Raw genomic sequence first — 21509 nt, forward strand, 5'->3', positions numbered from 1 at the left:
TGAAGTATTTTGCTGCTCGGTGAAGCATATGAGGAATAAAAATACTTCCACCATTCTGGCAATGTCAGGCATTTTAATGGTTATCTAATCAAAAATATCAGTAAATCTATCTAAAGAAGCTATCAATGAGTTTTGTAATGTTGTATGAGGTATAGAGACAGATATCCAGATAATTGTGTGTGAGCAGCTTGCTTAACTCCCTGCTGGAGATTAATTGACTGGAATTCAAAAGTCTGAACAAATCCATCTTTCCTCTCTCATGCAGTACATTTCAGTAAAAGATATGTAAAACTTTAGACTTGATTCATATTTTTTTAAGTTTCCCCAAGTTAACATTTACAGTATCTATCTATCTATCTATCTATCTATCTATCTATCTATCTATCTATCTATCTATCTATCTATCTATCTATCTATCATTCTATCTATCTATCATTCTATTCTGTATATTATCTTGTGCTGTTCCATTTTAATTACAAATGTGCTGATGATGCACACAATTTTAAGTCTGAAGCTGGAAAAGTAGGTCTTGCAGTGACTTGATATATATATACTAGATAGGAAAATGTTATGCTTCTAAGTTTCAGCTCAAATGGGGTAGGGTTGAGACCTAGTTATTAGCGCATGGTGTGGAATGTACATTCAGTACTCACTTGTTCCTGTTGGAGATCATTCAAAGTGCCATTTTTTTATTAATAGAAAACTGGATCTTGTTATGATAAATCCCACCCTAATAACAGGAACTGTTTTGGTGTCTTAATCATATATTTGTATACCAATAAGTTCCCCTTCCAATGTTTAGTATTCAACACTCATAATCAGATTTATTTCATGTTAATGGTATAGTAAATTGGGTATATTGTCAATTCCTATATTACTTTTTTAGAGCTTCTACTGTGAGAACATTATAGAAACTGTTGGCGCACTACAAATAAATTATAATGTAATATAAAGCCTGAAAGATTAATAACAGCAATCTATTAGTATGCCTCAATAACTAGAATAGTATGCTATCATAATGTTTTTGAGAAAAGCATATATATATATATATAATATATACATTATGAATAAGTATGTGCATGCCACATAGGGACCTCGCGTTGGCTAGCAGTAGCCTACATGCAGGTATGAGGTCCAAGCAGTGTGATGGTGGCACTGTCATTGGATGCCACCCTTGCCACAGTTCATGACATTTTCTGCTATTGTAAAGTGGAAGCATCTAGGAATAACAACAGCCCAGCTATGAAACAGTAGACCATGCACACTTACAGGACGGGGCTGCTGAGTGCTTAAGCGCGTAGTGGGTACAAACTGCCTGTCCTCCCTATTATCACTCACTAGAGTTTCAAACTGACTCATAATCAGTGCAATGCCAGGCACTGTCTCAAGTGGTTTAAAGCAGGTCGCTATTGGATCAGTGAAGCAGGTCGCTATTGGATCAAGTTGCAGTGAAGGGTACAGGTAATTCTATAATATACAAAGACATTTTAGACAATTGTATGCTTGCTTCTTTGCGCCACAAGTTTAAGAAAGGCCTTTTCCGGTCCCTGCATGACTGTGCCCCTGTGCACAAAGCAAGTTCCATAAAGACAAGGTTTGATGTGCTTGGTGTGTAGAAACACCTTTGGGATGAATTGAAACCCCAATTAGAAGCCAGGTCTTCTCATCTAAGATCAGTGCCTAACCTCACAAATGCCGTTAGGATGAATGGACACAAGTTCCCAATGACACGCTCCAAAATCTTGTCGAAAGCCTTCCCAGAAGAGTGGAGGTTGTTATAGCCGCAACGTAGGGGCCAGCTTCATATAAATGCCCATGGTTTTGGAATGGGATCTCTCAGAAAGCTCATATAAGTGTGATGGTGTCCACCTACTTCTGATCATAAAGTGTGTGTGTGTGTGTGTATATATATAGCTTACACTGTTTAACATTGCTTTGTTTTTGTACAGGCAAAGGAGACCTAATTGGAGCAAATTTATCAATTAAAGATCAAGTGATCAAAACAAATGCAGACGTTAAAGCTCTCACTTACTGCGACCTCCAATGTATTATCCTTAAAGGTCTTTATGAAGTTTTGGACTTTTATCCAGAATATGCACACAAGTTTGTAGATGACATACAACAGGATCTTACATACAATCTCAGAGAAGGCCATGAAAGTGATGTAAGTTGATTTACCTCATTAAAAGTTGGTATTTGTAATGGAAGTTGACCAAATTAGTAAATACAGTATATTAATAATGTCCCTTTTTATGCATTGTTGCATAGTGAGGAAAGTTTTAAGAAATCTCCCGCATTGAACATGCATTATGCGGGTCAATCTTGATCCTTCTTGCAGTAGAAGCTCATGCTCTCACTTCACAATACATAGTGATATCATAGAGTTGAAACGCTCAAATCTGTGGCAAACTTCTTCAGTGAATAAACTCTCTGTAATTCTATAAGTTTTTATTTCAAATCAATAAAAATATTGTTAAACTTTTCAGTAACCTTCCTATAAATAAGGCATAGTATTTTCCAACCATACAATATGTCCACATCATGACTTCTAGGTGGATAATGTGGCTCATCAATGGAAAAAATCAAATAACTCCACCTTTGTGTTACAATTTAGTATAAATGTTTAAAATATTTCCCGCTTCACTATGTTGCGCCTCACCAATTTCTTGTGGGTGTTTCTGCAAATAGTTATTTGTTTCATGGGTTTATGTTTGCCTTCATAACTACATTTTATTTTAAAGTAATGCTAATTGATTTAACACCATGTAGGCATCTATCATATCGATCATATAGATATCATGGGCTGCAGGTGTTGAGTTTTCATGTTGATATCTAACACATTAACCCGTGACTTGTCTGGCACATCAAGGAACTTCATCCTGTTGGTGACAATTGACGTGCCTGGCATGTCATGAGGTTAAACAGGTTTACAAAGCGATCAGAGATTGCTTTCTTTTCCCATACGGTGTTGCTGTAATGCCTTGTCGATCCATTCAGCAACAGTGAAAACTGCAACAGGGGCCTCGTCTGATCCCAGTGCGACAACATATGCTCTGGCCACCAACTTTAGAAGACATTAGGAGGGGATAAACGATCACCTCCTAAATTCTAATGATGCTGCTGAAATGCCTTTGAGGGGTTTGAGGGGGGTGAATTGAACTGCCTGGCTTCAAATATGTCCCAAATAGGACAGGGAGACAGATTGACCAATTTAAGAAAATGTTTTGAAATAGAAATATGGAACAGGTACTTTTTGAACTATAACCTGCGAGAAAAAAAACATTCATTATTTCTAAACTCAAGACATATAATAGAATCTATTTAGCAGGTTTTTTAATTGCTTTTGTTCATGATATAATTTTGTTTTCAAATAAAAGTCAGAAAAAGTAATTTTTTTATTTTTCATCATATTTTATATTTTTTATAGTAAATTAGGTGATATGATCAAAATCTAAAGAAAGCCCTTCTTATCCTGAAAAACAATATATAACAATATATAAGTGGGTACACTAAATGAGAGAGAAGAAAATTACAGCTCCATGAGCACCACAGAAATGTTAAAACAATTATTGTGACAAAGTCTACAAAAAATAAAAACAGCTCTGTCCTTAAGAGGGCAATATGAATTGTTTGAGAACATAAGAAATATCTGGAAACTCAGAATATGGCCTGGAGTCTCCAGGAGAAGCGCTGTTTCCTCAAGTTTCCAGATCACTCATCTCTTTCTCCGGGACAGGAGAGCAGCATTTAGCGATGCCCACTCCCCACTCAATTCGCCTGCCACTCTCACTACTATCTGTGGCTAACCCTGCCCCTTGCATAGCTAGCCCCAGCTAGCCTCTCTTTTTTGCATCTCTGCCCCTCATGAAGCCATTTCCCTGAAGAAGGAAAGCTCTGGATAGCCTATCCACACCTATAGCTATGATGATAACTAGAGAAAGACTAACATGTCAAGGACATTATAATGAATTCTAAAAGAATAATGATGACAGCTTGATAGATTATTGAGCTCCAAGTTGAGCATTCCATTTCTGAGATTATTTTTTTCTTCATACAACCTTTATTTAACATAAAAATGTAATGTGCTCTATAGGATTGGTTATGCCAATAAAAAAGCATATTTGCAAATTACTCAAATTAAAAACTGAGGTTGCATAAACATGATATTATAAAGAAATGGAAAATAAAATGGAAACTAAAAAAATATAAAGAATGCTATAGCAACTTTACAAGTCCCTAAGCTATAACAAGTTTAATTAGAAAGCAGTTTAAATCTTCTTCAGTGATATGTAAAATCGCGCACAGTAAGTAACAACAATGTTGGTAATAAACTTGTCGTATAGGTGCTCATGTGAATATTAAAAAACACTGCATCTTGGCCCAAGAGGCAAGTTTACTCTCTCATACAATGATTTGTAACTAAAACCAGAATATTAAAAGAAATGCTGATCCTATTATATTGTATTCTATTAGTGGCTTATGCCCTCCCCACATAAGTTTCCATTGAAAGCAATGGTAAAACAAAAACCCTCATAAAGCCCTACTAAGGAAGAATGTATTTAAAGTAATATTCTAATATGCATTATTCAAAATAAAAAAAATAGAAAAAAGCACCTACCCGAGTTACAAAGTAAAGCTTTGCGGATGCCCTCCTATTTGGTGACCCAATGGTTCTTGCCACTAATTGGCTGCCTGAAGCAGACAATCAGTAGCAGGAAAGTACTCCCATTGAAATCAATGGTAGCACCCTCTGTGAACACACATTAGTCTCAACAGACAACAAACTAAGGCAGTGCTGACTGGGGGTAGGTATATCGTGTGCATGTGGATGTGTTTACATCTCCTGTTCAGGGGGTGGATCAAAGGGGCAAATTGAATTGGAAGGGGGACACCACAAACATGTAAAGGGGCTATGCATCAGCCATATCCATGAATATGAGTTGCAATAAGTATTGTACTTTGCTCTACCAAAACTCACAGTATAGTAACCTAGATATAAAGACAAGGATAAGTATATTTTCACCACCACTGTTTCAGAATCAAATACATACATCGATGTCATCTGAAGTTAAGCATAAGTAGTATCAAATCTACAATACAAACACGACTTCTCTCTATTGATTAATTTTAAGTAGTGCCACTGCATCTGCCATACGATAACTTGATTTGTATGCTTGTATACCTTTGTAGAAATGATAGCTCCTACACAGTAATTTCTGTTAGCTATTACTTGGCAGATCTATACATATTAATGTGATGTACATTACATACACATGTGCCATCAGTTGAATGTGTGGTCCAGCAGGTTGTATAATTATGCCCTAAAGTTATTTTCATATCACTCTTCATCACAAGCATCCAATTTAAATCATAAAATAGATAATAATTCTCAGATAATAAAGAAAAATCGCTGTAAAATGGCTTTAATTTTATCTGTATTTTGCCTCATTAAAACCTATACATAACCATAAAAAGGCACAATGTGAGGCTATTAAAATGTGTAATTTAATTCCAGATCCATGTAAAAATAGGGCACAGCTCATGTGTTTAGTGACACAAATGTAGAACTGCCAATCCATAAATCTTAATGAAGTCTTCAGGGAAATGTCGTGTTAAGTGTAATGCAAGTATTGCTCTTCTAGCATCCACAAATGTCAGATCTAGAGAAAAAGCTTGTTAAAATATGTGGATAGCTATTTTTATGACAGAAATAAAATATTTTCTGTTAAGTGTTATTGAATTTAATGATCTAGGCCCTTTTTACCTCATACAACTGTATATGTATCATATATCAATTAAAGGAATATTTGCATCTTAAAAGCATGTACATGTAGTTCATAAGTGAACTACAAGTGTCCAACACATAAAAACAAAACTTTGTAGTTTGCTTCAAATAATCCAGCATTGACTTCTGAATTTGAAGTTCTTGGGCCAATATTTTCAAGTTCTTAAGGCATCATTTATGCCCTGAAGTGATCCTTTTTTTCTGATCTACTTGTATGCTTTCTCTTCAGAAAGTTTTGGTGAAGGCATGGACAGTGTATGTATTTGAGCATGTTGTCCAACAAATATGTTTTTGGCCTGTACTACTGCTTGATAAGGGATGTCCCAACAGCTTTCCTGATGTTAGGTCACCATGGTCCTCAGCCAGGTTTCACAGGGAATGAGCTGGCTCATGGCCAAGTACAGTAGGTGCAACAGCTGAAGAGCCAGTTGTTTGCTACTCTCAGTCTAAAGTAACTCGATTTAGAGTCCTGTCAACTATAGCTTTATAGCAATGGGTACATCTGTTACTGGAGGAAATGCAATGAGAGAAAACCTGTGATTTATGAAGAAAAAATGCACTGTGCTCCTTTGCACTTGTGTATTCATGAATTACATAAATTCCCATTATTAAAATGGCATACAAAAAAAAGTATTTTAGCTTTTTGAGCATTTTAGTTTTTTTCACTCACACATTGACTGTGATAAAGAAAAGCATTATGGGAACTTCCATGTTTATTCCATGAAACGAGGGATAAACAGAGACAAAAATGTCAACCCCTGCACCACCTATCTACAAACTACTAGAGAACTGGGGGCATTGCAAAAACATTACCGTATTTGTATCAATTGTTGACTGTTGTAGTGAAATGTCATTAAGTTATACAATTCTAATGTAATCCTTAAATTTAAATGAACAATTTCTATGTGTGTTGGAAACCAATTATTAATACAGTCAACAATATAAACAATATAACTCCTAGTTAGCATAACAAAACATGGCATTTAATGCAATCAGTTTTGCTATTTCACTCAATATTATGCCAATCCTAATATAGTTTTAAAATGACACACGATAATATTATTTATAAATAGTAGTAAACTACTCTTTTTTTGTTATTTTAGAGAATGTCAAGACTCTCATGCAAATCTACTTTGTCACAGGTACAGTACATTATGAGATTTTTGTGTCACATTGTTTTGTTACAAGCTCTAACATAGGTTTCAGTGGTTCAAATTGGTAACGCTCTTCAATGTATGTATTTATGAAAAGATTATTTAGATCCACCCATACCTTGCTCTGTTCTGCCTACTATGTGGGGTTCATCCACTAAAGGTAGAATTGACAGGAGAGGTGTGTTTCAGCTACTTGACTTTCATTGTGAAGGTCAAACCCCGGTGAGCTTCTGCTGCAGGAAGAGCTTGGCTGGCCCTGTTTAATGTATAGTTAAATCAGTGAGATTTCTTTGTGAATGTTTCCTCAAAGGTTAAAAGTTTCCTCCCCCACTGAATTATGCTTTCTATAGGGCTAGTGAAGCCCTTCTTGCTGGAGAAACTTGCTAGGGTTAGCCTAGTGAAGTGAGAGAGTAACTTCCACAACTCTCCTCTCAACTCAACTTTTAGTGAATAACAAATAAGATTGAGTTACATGCCTTATAAAATAAATTTGTTATTTTAATTGATTGAACACAAATATGGTGTGGCTACTTACAGTAATCAAGTACCTTGGTAGTTAATAATTAATTGATATATTACTTGCTATGGTAGATCTCGTTTTCCATAATGCAATAGACATAGCCAACTGCAATACACATTTAAAATTAAGTTAATTAAAGCAAATAAAATTTGGGGTACCCCTGTGTGATTAGGTGAGAGGTAATAAAATAACCTTGAGGTTATAGACTCCAACTAAACCTCCACCTCCTGGTCAGTAGGATGGGGCGGTTATTCAATAAAAAAAAGTTCCTGTGGGAGGCAAGGGCCGGATGCCTGCCCAGTGGGGTGAGGAGGTTAAAGTGCTAAATAACCCTTTGGAAACACACACACCTCAGCCCATGCATCGTGCCCTTGTTTCATCGCTGTCCTGATTGGGTAGTGTTTTATATTAAAAAAAAAAATAAAAAAAACATTTAAAGCTACATACCTTCTAACCTTATGTCCCTCAGGTAGCGAGGATGAGGTCCATCCAATCACTCTTGTGCAGAAGTAGAAGATAGTACCCCTTGACACTCAAAAGGTTCAACCAGTGGACAAAATATATTCCTTTAGCATTTATTGTCTATGCATTGATGATTAGCAAACTACTTGAGTCCTCACCTTCTGTCCGTGGGAAAGGGCATCCAGAAAAAAAGACACTAAAAATGAAAACATATGCCCCAAATGAAATATATACACTTGAAGAGGACCCATTTGAGACTTTTTATTTTTTATTTAAAGCATTACCCCCTAATCCAACAGGGCAGGAGCAGAGAGAGGGGGAGATGCACTGGATGGTACTCTGTCTTCCAAAAGGTTATTTAGCACTTTAACTGATTGGGTGAGGGGGAGGCACAATATAAGGTCTGTGTCATATGGTATATTTACTGAGCAAAGAATCAGAGATGAGGGGCATCATAGATTAGCTCTACCCCTCCCCCGCACCACAGAAATTAGGTTGTGTAAATGGGTGATCATCACACCCTGGTCTGGGGATTTTTTTCTTATTTTTAATATTTATGCACCAATGGGCTAGGGAGGAACTTGCATTCTCCACAGTAATTCTAGATCGAATTACACATTCATGCTCACACACACAAATCCATGCTCACACACACACAAGTACACATCCATGCTCACACACACAAAAGTACACATTCCATGCTCATACACACACACACACAATTACACATCCATGCTCACACACACAAAAGTACACATCCATGCTCACACGCACAAATACCCATACTTTTGACCTGGATCGGTGTGGCCCAGGTCGGAAGGGCCCTTTCTAAACGATTTTAAACCGGTACGAGGAGACAGGAAGAAGAGGTCGCCGCTGCGACTTCTGTAGTTATGCCAGTGGACTTAATTCTTCAACTCTAGCAATACCTTAAGTAAGTCTAGACTCAAGAAAAACCTGTTTAAGAACTGTTTGGTCCATCTAGTATTTTTCCCATTTTCTGCCCATCAGTCATTTTATCCCTTTTGTATTCAATTTTTGTCTTATGTTTTGTTCCATAATTTTTATCATTTATATTGTATAAGTAGAGTTTATATCAGACACAAATTAAATCAGGATTTTGGTGGCTAATTAACTATAGCACGGAATGGTCATAAAAGCATAATAGGCCAGTAGGCCATTCTGCAATACTATTTATTCTCTCTTTCAGACAGAATCCAGGGGGAATGGCAGCATTAATAAAAGGCTCTCCTCAATTGTTGAAGATGAAGAAGATGATACCGGAGAGGAGGAGCCTTCATCCCCCTCTCCAATTCGTACCAGGAATACCACTTCTAAATTCAAGAAATCTGGCAACAGCAATAGTTCTCTGGGGATTAACTTGAAGCCTTTCTCAGGGACTACTCCATTTAAATCCCCTATAAAATCTAGTAATGCTTCAAAAGGAAGGTCGGACAATGAATCCAACCTTAACATTAGGAAACGAGAGAAGAACCTAATGCTTCACCTGCCAACAGTCACAAGTCTTGGACCTCCTGATCTAAGCCCCAGGTAATATAATTATTTTAACCTATGAACCTGATTTCAAGTTGCTATGCAAAAAGAACCACTAATTAATTGTCAGTGAAGACACAATATACCTATGGCTATAAGAGGTATATTCACTAACCTGGTAGCTTGTAGGAGTCTGCAAAACTGTTGAACATTTCCAGCTACTGATGTCACTAGATATTATGAAGACCAAACTTATTAGCTTCTCCTGCAATAAAACTTAAACAGAACTGTAAAATGCATAGCTAATGTGGGCAGTTAACAACTCCAAAAGTTGAGGTTGGCAACTCCAAGTAAATGGAAAGGAAGAATTTGATGGTGGTAGCATGATAATGTAAAATTAATCTTTAATATCATATTTGTGGTATTTTTTTTATTTTTTTGTGTTTCTATGATGATTTGAGGCTTACAAGATCATTTAGACATTGGTTGATACGTATATCTTTATTTAGTGATTTTTTTCTATTGCGCAACACTTTGTACCCCAAATTGTTATTGTGTATGTAGTAATAATAGAAGAGACAAGCGCTATTCGTGCAGAAAGAGAAAAAGCCAACGCTATGTGTTTTTGTTAGTATATGGATATTTATCCTGTTTGTGTTTATATGTTTTTGACACTTTTCATTGGAGGGCATGCTCCCTACACAACCTTCATCTTACATGCTCCTTTATCATGACACATAAAAATAAAGAATGTGACCGCAAAGACGGAAGTTCAGTTAATATTCAGTCAAGTCAGATTTTATAAATAGTTTTTGGACATATAGCGGCCATACAACACACAGTTTTGAAAATCAGTAACATTATTTATACCTTAAACAGAGTTGTTGATGGAATTGAAGATTGCAATGGCAATGACGAAGGTCAAGCTTTTGATTTTGAAGCTTATCAAATGAGACAGGAAGCACGATTAAATCAAACAATGAGAGGTATGTATTGCAATCAAGGGCTTGCCACCAAAATTTGTATAATTTCCATTATTTTCCATGCACAGCATCATAATTACTGGAGTGGAATTATTTTTAAAAAAACAGGGCATTTGCTGTTTCTGAAAATATCACATATATAACACATTTTCATGCCGGGGTAGAACACAGTTAGCTCTCTAGTAAGACTATAACCCTTTTGGTAGGCCTGACTGACCATGAGGCAAACACCTTTACAGCCACTTGAGCAGTCAATCTGTTTTTTTAGTGTTCAGCTGCTGACTGGATATACACAGCTGCACTTTGCAAGAGAGTAAGAGCGTGGTGTGTTTCTGCTCATATACAGCCAGCAGACACATTGTATCTTTTAGCGCCTGCTGGCCTTAAAGTGCTAGGGCCAATTTAAGATGCAAGTCTGATCTTTACCAAATGCCAAAGATCAGATTATCAACTAATGGAGACTTTTCCAAGGCTACACTAGGTTTAGTCTATGTGGGTGATCATTTTTAATGATAAATATAAACAGATTTTACTATTATTAGTAGATACCACCGTGGTCTTCATGTGGACAGTATGGGCGGTTGTCCCAAAACCGCAGACGGAGCGAGAATTTACGGAAAGGGCAATAAAACCCCTACTAAGGCATACATGGAAACAATCAATTATCCCTGGGTATCGGTAGAGAATGAAAAATGTATTAATGTACTATAAAGGCATCTGATAACACAAAATTGTTCAGCAAAAGGAGAACACCTCACATGCGACACATTCATTTTATTGTCTGCTGATCTCCACTGGTGATTGATTGTGCCGCTCTGTGCTTTATTGTTGGATATAGTGGCTACTTTCCTGTTTTTCAAACTGTTTAGTAAACAAGAAAATTAAACAAAAAATAGCATTTATAAAGGTAGTTGAACTACATTTTTTATGATAGCATTTAAAAGCATAACAACAATATGTTACATTTAATAAAAGTGTTGCGAAACATAAATGCAGCCAATATCACACAGTGTGACATAAAGCAGAACAATACCAGTTCAGCAGACAATAAAATGTAATAAAGGGCTGACAGGGGGCAAGGAGGAGCACATTCCCCACGGAACACTGGATTCTTGTGGCATAAGGCATATTTTCCATAACAGTCCAAAAACTATGTATATCAATGATCTTCCATAATCTATACAAATTTGTTAACTCTTTAAAAGTGTTAACTCTTTCAAAGATTGCTCAAGACATCTACAGCATGCTTCTTTTATCTAATTTTAGAAATTTTTATATAACCAACCGTATCAATCCTATTTATACGGTGCCTTTTTTTATCTTCCGCTCAGCATGTGGTTATGGGATTGCATTAATTATCTGACATTACTGAGGAATCCTGTCCTATGCTATTGATCTCTTAATGTCAGAAATGACCCACAGACTCTGTTAAGAATAGCATTAGTCAGCAGCTAATTATGGTTTGTTCATTAATTAATAGAATGTGACCCCTGCACCCTGGACGTTTATGTCAATACATCTTTAAAGAAACAATACACTAGGTATATTGAATACACTTTTGGGTATTAAATGTGTTAAATGAGCTTTAATATATATTGTATAACGTAAGATACTTTAACTGACACTTATAACAAATATATTTTGTGCGCACTATAAACACACTTGGCTGTATTTCACACAAACATACACACATTTTATATGTATATGTTATATGTCAATATTGAGAGACGATATATCTTAAAACCAGTAATGGATAAGTCATTTGACATGAAAAAATAAAGAAGTTCACTAAGTATATGTGGGAATATACAAGTAACATTTTCTTTTAGCATAAATATATTCCTCATCAAAAATAAGGTTTTTGTCTACCTGAAATATGCAATTTAATTAAAATGCAGTGGTTTATTAACAATTTACATTATGTTTTCATTTATTTAATAGTGTTGCTACTTAGAGGTGTGTTAGATCATGTGATTATATTTTTGATGCTATCCTTTACAGAAGTTTCTGATTTCAATCCGGCAATGCTTTTTATTACTGCTGAAGAAACCAAACAACAGATAACAAGACTGAACCATGAGGTATGGTACATTTTATTCCTAAGGTTAATCAATTAATATTTTTTTTCACTTATTTTATTTTGAAATGCCCAGTGGGATTTCCTCCTACTTAACTTTATTGCCAGAACCATACACACGGTTCCACTTTGCAGCACCACTTTGTGGTAGCCATACCTACATCATTTATCAGCTGCTTACCTAAAAGTACCATGGCTGATTGTAATCCCCGGTCTGACTCTGGTGGCCAGTAAAATTACACGTGCAGAAAACGCATGTGACTTTTCTGATGAGTTAAAGAGGGACAGCCACATGCCATACTATCCCCCAATCTTCCTTGCCCCTTGCACTGTACATGCTCCAGAGAAGGCGCCACAATTTTATAATCATCAAATAAATTACAGGGCTCACATACATAACGACACATGGATAATAGGGTTTGATATCTAATTGGCTATAGCATTTGTTTAAAAAATGCTGCAATATTTTTTTACACATCGAGTGGTTATACATCGAGGAAATCAGCAGAATCATATAAATTCCAAGAAAGCATCCACATTTTTATATACCTACAAAAAATTCTGGGTAAAAAGCAAAATACATTCTATAGCTAGTTACAAACCCTGCAAGCAATGTACCGTAGTTTTCCTGGGTAATAAAAGTGCATTCAATGCACTGCTAAACACTTGTTTATAGTATTTGTTACAAGTGAACGGTGCATTAGTCACAGCATTAGTCAGAAATCTCTACATCTAATTCATTAAAGTGCATAAATGTGTACCTCAAAGGTTTATTCCATTAGAACTAATGTGGAACAACTGACTTTCATTATTCACTTCGGTGCAACATAAACATAACTCATGAAGGGACAACATGAAGCCAGTTTTTGCATTTATTTATTATGGAATAATCCTCATAAAACCTGGGTTTTGCAGAAATTGTTAAAAGTAAAAGATGTGTATGTGAGATAGGAGAGGAATGAATAGAAATTATTACCAACAAAGGGTCCTGTTCGCTAAAAAACAACATGTCTGGGGAATATACTTGTGGTAAAATTTTGAGAAAAGTGGGAAAACCACAATGTATTTACCAAAGTTACAATAACCCCAACTTACAATAAATTCATGAAAGTTCAGATGCCACAAGTTTTCTAATGAGCCGCACCAGTCGAAACCAATGGTGAGTAACAACTTGTAGGAGCCAGTATTTGAATTTGTTGAATACCTCACACACTTCTTGTTTAAAATAGACTAAACACATGATTTTGTAAATTCATCCAAAGATTTCACCCATTTAATTTGTTGGCAATTAGATTGCCACTACATGTCTCTTCCATTAATATACATGTGTTTGAATCATCATTTTCAAAATACAAGTAATTTCAAAACATTACTATATATATAGACAATATATATAGATGCCATTCAATCATTTCCCTGTCACACGTAGATCTGGCATCTTTTCCAGACACATTTTGCTGCCCTACTACTATTAAATTATGTCTTTGCTGCCCATACCTTGCCGGTGTAGTGGGCCAATCAGGTGGGTTTGGGGTATTATGGTTAATATTTCCGGTGTTTGGCCTTGGCTTGTCTTACCAATGTTGCTTGTACTCAGTCTGCCACAGCAGTTTTGCCTGTTCTTTGACATCAAAGGTTTATGATTTCTGAGAGAAGCAGCCTTCTCTCCTAGACCTTCCCTAGTCACCCCAGACCACGGGCCAAGTGATCGGTTATTCATTACATACTGTAGGCAGTTGTTAAACTGGAAAGTTAAGTCTTCTGAATCATATGTTGAGAACGTTACTCTTAATTGTAATCATTATATGAAATGATAATGAAGCTTATTAATATTACTTTTTTTATATAGCATGTTGAACTGGCAAATACACGTTTCAATAATATTCATGACATTTGTAACAGATAGACACATTGAGTCAAGTGCTTTATTTATTGGTGGTTAATAAATATGCAACCTTAATGTCACCATTTTCCCAAAATATACTTAGCTTTATGTTACGCAACATGGCTTTTTAATAATAGTAAATTTGTCCAATATTCATAATAACAATTTATTAAACTGTCAGATGTGTGCCAGAAATCAGATAACCAAGCAATTATACCATTGAGACTAATTGGTGGTATACGTAGTTTAGAATGCCAGTAAATAATGTGGCTGTCACATTATCTATCTGCCTGACAGCTGAATTTATGTTTATAATGAGGATGCGCTGTCATGTCAGGGTAACATCATTTTTTTTTTTACAAATTGCTATATTTATTTTCAGCTGACTAGTGGAATTAAAGTGACCTAAAATATTTTATTTAAGAAATCATCGTTTTGCAGTAAAAGAAAATAAGGTGGTATGCATCATAGAAAGACTATGTCTGTGACTACATGAAACATAAATGCTTATTGTATGTTTTAAATATTATTATTTTTTACACCACTTTTTTCTGAAAAGCTGAAGCGAACGGGTAAACTGGAAATGGGGTTAAAATGTTGAACATAACCAGCATTAAAATGAGGTTCACAAGCCAAACATGAAACATACAGAATATCAAGAAATACAAAGAGCTCTGAAAGATCCATTTCTAGACAGCCATACTTAATGTTCGCACCGTACAAAGCTATTGCAAGGCGTGCTTACGCATAGAGAAAGAGGTATGTCATGGACACCATCATGGATAAGCTTAAATCAAGCAATGTGGGTTGCCAGACAGACATCAACAGCAGTAACTCTCTGTCAAATCATCATAAATACTGTATAATAGATCCTTAAAAAATGTCCGCCTTGACACACCATGTAACCATGTAGCATGTACAAAAGCATTATCTGAATGGATCATTCTTCAATAGCAAAAAAGAGAATAGAAGAAGAACATCCTCAGCTTCTTTGAAAATTGTGGCCACTCCTCATGAAATTAAAAAAGAGAAGCCTATATCCCAAGGAAAGTGTAAACCTAAATTCTATTGGCTCTAGATTTTGGAAGGATCAGGGTACATAGGTCTAAGACATAAAGTTAGAAAACAACCACAGTTTGTTTTTTAATAAAGTAGTATATTTAATATGTCCCTTTAGACCAGGGGCGTCCAACATGCGACCCGCGGGACCTTGACGTGCGGCCCGCATGAGATCGGCAGCCAGGATCACAAGAGCCCTGCTGCTTACTTGTGGGAGGTCTTATTGTCCTGCACAGAGGAAGCGGGAGGCCACGCCCCCTGCTGAAGTCTGTGAGCGGCGTCGAGAGCTGTAGTGCAGGTAGGGGGGTGGGTGTTTGAATTAGTATGCCTGATTGAGGGAATGAATCTTTGAATTAATGAATTTGTGTGTGTGTGTATGTGTGTGTGATAGCATGGATGTGTAAGTGCTGGAATCTAGGCATGATGGGACTGTGATTGCTGTTAGCAATCACACTCCTATCATGCCAGGTCAGCCAGTACATGCTGAAACCTGGCTAGCTGCCCCCTTGTGTATTGATGCTGCCAGCAGTATGGGGTCTGCACATCCCTTACAGCCACCCTGTACCAGCATGTACTGGCTGACTTGGGATGATAGGAGTGTGATTGCTAACAGCTAACAGCAATCTGCTTACAGCAGTCACAGTCCCATCATGTCTAGGTTCTAGCATTTACTGGTTGCCTGGGTATAAAAAGAGTGTGTTTGCTGTTAGCAATCACACTCCTATCATGCCAGGTCAGCCAGTACATGCTGAAACCTGGCTAGCTGCCCCCCTTGTGTATTGATGCTGCCAGCAGTATGGGGTCTGCACTTACAGCCACCATGTACTGGCTGACTTGGGAGGGTAGGAGTGTGATTGCTAACAGCAATCTGCTAACAGCAGTCACAGTCCCATCATGCCTAGGTTCTAGCATTTACTGGTTGCCTGGTATAAAAAGAGTGTGTTTGCTGTTAGCAATCACACTCCTATCATGCCAAGTCATATTGTTGATTTTTTTTTTGTCCAATTGTGGTGTTACTTTGGTGTTACAAGTGTGGTTAACGCACTAAAATTGGACAAAAAAAATACAATAACCATTAATTTATATATGATTGTTGACAGCAATCACACTCCTATCATGCCCAGCCAACCAGGTTTTGTGTCGTTTACTTTATTTTAATCTGCATATTTTATTAAAGGCTATATTTTCTCACAGTGAAAAATGAGTGCGGCCCTCGCACGTATACAATTCTGATGACGTGGCCCACTGCAGAAAAAACTTGGACACCCCTGCTGTAGACCGTACTAATAACTTTTGAGTGCCTCTCATTACAGAGATTTATAGCAATGAATGTATATTATATTCATTAGATTTGTTATAGGTAGACATACATATAAGTTAAATATACCGGTAATATTGCAAAGTGGTTGATCATAGGCAACAGAAATAGACATTTAAGGATATGAAACCTTGCTTTATGTCATGTTATATTTAACAGGCTTAGAAGGCTGGTCTTTTCTCTGTAATGCAGAGACTGTGTTTATTCATGTTCACCTCTAAGTTATTTCAAACCAAGAAATTCTAAACTCATGCAGTGCCATAAGGCAAGGATTAATTGTAGTCATCGGAACATTCTCTCGTAACACACTAAGTTACAACATCAAGCATTGCTGAGGACAGAGGATTAACATATTTTTGACACTACACTATAAGAGGCTTGTGTATAGAGCATCTATACGTAAATCATGAATTTGTAGAATATACTGTCTTTAAGCTACTTTAAACATATGAACATGTCACCCGATTCACAGATCTCTGTAGCCTAAATGTTCTTACACACAATAATATTTCAGTGTGTGTTATTGTGTTGTGTATCGTATCTCAGTGCAGACATAGCTGTACAATGGTCTCTTACTGGCACATAATCATCGATTTACATTGCACTGCAAACCTATAACTGGACATTAGGAGACGAGGCTCCTGATAGTATATACTATAATATCTATATGTTTTTTTCTTTTGGTTTGTTCTCTCGTGTCCATTAACCTCTATAATCTGTATTAAAGAAGATTATATAAATTAGAATTTACTGATACACCACCTGGATACAATAACCACCTAATTATAAATTATGCTCTATATATAACACTTTCTATTGCATGACTATTTATAATAGTAAGAACATGTTTTTCTATATTGGTGTGTACATATTAATGAACCATTTTATCCTTGTCCATTGCAATCAAATTTGCTTCTCTTCAGATACATTGAATAAGAAGGATTTTAAAAAAAAATGCTGATATACCCTTAACCATTCGTCTACAAGTAATTTCCTCGGATAATACTGTATGCAGGAATTTTGAGACATGTCATTTCTATTTACTTCACTGTGACCATTGATATAATTCCATGACAAGCTTAAATATATCTGTATATTTTGGTTCATTCTATATACTAGGCATGCACCAGATACAGTATCTCTCATAAGGAAATATTTCGAATCTGTCTTTGCATGCATTGTTAGGATCTATTTTACTGAATATCCTTTTGCAGTACATAAGATATTTATTTTTAATTATCTTCATTACTTTCATTTAGGTCAGTACGTTAACCCATGAAGTTTCCCAGCTGGGGAAAGATATGAGGACTGTTATGAATATTTTAGAGAATTTGTTGGTGGCACAGAGGCCATTAGGCTTCTATTCAACGTATGGAACGGTACTGGATGCAATGGGAACTACCATAGGCTCTCCAATGGACCAGTTACAAACTAGAATGACATGGACAACTAATGACCCTTGCATGCAAAGGCAAGGTGAGACTTTGGTTGGCTCCCCAACACAACTTTGTCAAGGTACTGTTGTGTCTGATCTTTGGAATATGGATCCATCTTCAGTAGGAAGCAGTCCACAAAGGAATTTATCGAATGAACAAAATTCCTTAGAAGCTGAATATTATTATGCTTCAGGTCTTGGGTACTCTCCCTCGCATTACCAAGTTATTCAGGCAGAACATTTTCCATTTCTTAAGTGCACATCACCCCATTCAGACACAACCTTAACTCCCCTTCAGTCTATTTCGGCAACTCTTTCTCCTTCTATGTGCTCATCCTCTGGGACTTCATTGCAACTTGTCCTGCCTAGTCAATCTGAGGAGGGCTTCAGCCAAGGAGCAATTAGTTCACTAAGCCTGGAAAATCTGCCTGGTTCTTGGGACATGGAAGGGACAACAGCAATTTCTGGGCAATCAGCAGCAGATTTTTCCCATGACGTTGTGGCAAGTACATTAGATTATAAAGATGACAAAGCCATAAATGTATAATGGTAACATTCTAAGTACACATTTTTAAATGGAAGGAGTGGGCATGAGGCAGCAGTGGCTCTTGAAAATTTCTGTCATGAAAAATACCGAAAGAGGACGTATGGACAAAAAGAAAGCATTTTACCATATATCTAGAAGCATAGTGGGTGCGTTTTGTTACTTATGTAAGCTATTGGTCTGTGTTTCAGACTTTTGTTACAGATTGAAGGCCCTAAGGGTCAGAACAGCTGGGAGCCATACACAAAAGAACACATGACCAGATATGTCATAGGGAGCTATTATATCTCAAAGCAAAAGCTCTTTACTGAGTGCCTGATTGTCATTTGCAAACAATATACTGTCAATGCTTGCTTCAGGTGACCATAACACCTGCTGGTCTGTTTGTCAGTGTGGACAAGACATAGGGACAATTATCGCTGCATGTCATCTCCTAGACAATCAACCAAATAGAACTGGTAGATGGTGGTTTAGTTGTTGCACGTTATTTGTCATTTTAAGGAAATCTCTTAATTTATTTATCAAAAAAAAATGCTATTTTTATATTCTTGGTATGAAATATGTATTTAAACAATTTAAAATATTTATAACTGTGTTTTTTGGTAAGAGCTTGCATTAAGAAGTGCACAATTCTTATGCATTTTGAATTACATTTTTGTATTACTAAAAAATGTTGTATGAAATAAAATAATCTCCCCTTTGCATGCAAGTTGGATAATTGTATGCAACTGACACAATAAAACATTAATCAAATGATAGCTTTATGGAAACTCCTAATTCGGGCAGAGCAGAATAGTAAAACAGGGTGGATACATTCAACATGTATTATGTATTTAAAAAATAACCTTTTAAATTTTAGGAACAATTCATTTTATTCCCAGTGTGCATATCCATTATCTCTCCCTATTCCTCGCAATATTAATATAAGATGGCATCTGTTATTTTCTGTTGTGATACATATGTTGGAGCTGCTTTTCTTGATACTCGGCTTGAAAATATTTATTATAATGGTTTTGCTGATCTGTGGGAAATTTAGAAAAATTTACATAAGAAACCCTGGTTTTACTTTACTGAGAGGGTGGTAGATGGGTGAAACGCCGCCCAGCAGAAGTGGTAAAAGTTAATACAGTGAGGGAACATAAACATGCATGGGATAGACATAAAGATATCCTGTATCTGAGACCAGGGACTGATTAAGGTCTGAGTCTTTACAGAAGGAACAATGGGCAGACTAGATGGGCCAAATGGTCCTTATCGGCTGTCAAATTCCGTGTTCATTTTTTTCAATGGCTATGTGGAAATCTTAGTAACATAATGGATCATTTATAAATACCAACAATGAATTCACTTCTTGACCAGCACAGATTTTCAGAGCGATAGCCCTTTATATTATGAATTACAAAGTCATGCAATGAAAATGTGTGTCTTGGATGACTTTTTGGGAAATAAATTAGGCTTCCCAATGTCAAAAGGAAAGTAAATACCCTTAAGAAAGTAAACAAATAAAAAAAAAATCTATAATTTTCTCATACATGCAAAATTTTTAGTGATTATCTGTAATACTCTCAATGTATACATTTCACGAGGATTGTCTTTGCCACTAGCCTTCACATAGTCTAGTATCTGTACTTTGTTGAACGATAAAGTAAAAAGTGGGCACTGAAGTTTTTAACCAAAGAATTGATAACATCAGATATAATAGCACTGCAGAATATGATGGAGCTGTATATACCATAAATAATAATAGCCACAGAGACAATGATTAGGCCACACTTTGAAGGCCGGATTAATATTTTAGATAATCCTAACCACAAAAACCACTGATGCACACTGTACTCAATATATAAAGAAGCCTACCAAAGAGAATTGATAACAGATAGTAAATCAGTGGATGTACTCAGAAAAGGCAAGTGTAGTAGAGGTCATGTCTATGATCACGTCCCTCCAGTTTCATTCCATCCAGAGATTATGCTCTAGACACATGCCTGGGAACTCTCTGGGTTTACCCCTGAGTCTCTGAGTCACTTCTTTCTTTCTCCTGGCAGGGAGTGACGTTTGGTCACACTAACTCCCCCTCCCAATTTCCACTTAGTCCCTACCCGCTAAAGCAGAGGTGTCCAACCTGTGGCCCTCCAGCTGCTCCAGGACTACATCTCCCATACTCCTCTGCCAGGTCCTTAACTGAAAGAGCATTATAGGAGATGTAGTCCTTCAGCAGCTGGAGGGCCACAGGTTGGACACCCCTGCGATAAAGGCTGTCTGGGCCTAGCCCTGCCCCATCACAAAGCATCTTCCTCAAAAGAATTAGAGGTCTGGGTAGCCTACCCTGAGAAGTTCCAAGGGTTTCCTAGTCTACTCCGGCCTAGCATAATACATAACTTTTTTCTAATAAATAATGTGGTATGGAATAATTAAATGGAAATTATACACTATAGCCAATTTCAAATAACTGAATAATGAAAGTAATATTCAATTTCAGGGTTGTGGTTTATGTTCTGTTAAGTGTACTATTAGGAATAATAATAATAAGTAGGTTTTATTTACTTGTGTCTCTTTAGAACTGGATTTTGATAAGTTATGTACATTGTTTTATATTTTAAAAAAAATCAATAAAAAGCTGATATAAGTCAATGTCCAAAAAAGTAATAGGGTAAAAATATATATTGTAAAGTAAATGTCGTAACACAGAAACAAATAACAATTTGAATACATTATTTAAAAAAATACTCTGCATTGCAGAACAAGAACAGGCAATATAGATAAATTAAGTATTTTCAAATGTATTTTTTATAG

At 36.3% G+C, this 21509-nt stretch overlaps 1 protein-coding gene across 1 annotated transcript in view; it reads left to right on the forward strand.

Moving 5' to 3' along the window:
* The window catches only part of KCNH8 (potassium voltage-gated channel subfamily H member 8), a 119789-nt gene extending 100320 nt beyond the window's left edge, over nucleotides 1-19469 (forward strand). The window contains exons 11-16 of the mRNA XM_053466581.1: nucleotides 1950-2164; nucleotides 6889-6927; nucleotides 9132-9472; nucleotides 10295-10401; nucleotides 12400-12479; nucleotides 17997-19469. Coding sequence (XP_053322556.1) covers nucleotides 1950-2164; nucleotides 6889-6927; nucleotides 9132-9472; nucleotides 10295-10401; nucleotides 12400-12479; nucleotides 17997-18719 — 1505 coding nt within the window. The 3' untranslated portion in view covers nucleotides 18720-19469. The remainder of the gene's footprint in view (nucleotides 1-1949; nucleotides 2165-6888; nucleotides 6928-9131; nucleotides 9473-10294; nucleotides 10402-12399; nucleotides 12480-17996) is intronic.
* Nucleotides 19470-21509: the final 2040 nt, after the last annotated feature.

This window comes from Spea bombifrons, chromosome 5 (genome assembly GCF_027358695.1).
Source record: "Spea bombifrons isolate aSpeBom1 chromosome 5, aSpeBom1.2.pri, whole genome shotgun sequence".
In the NCBI taxonomy this organism is placed as follows: Eukaryota; Metazoa; Chordata; class Amphibia; order Anura; family Pelobatidae; genus Spea; species Spea bombifrons.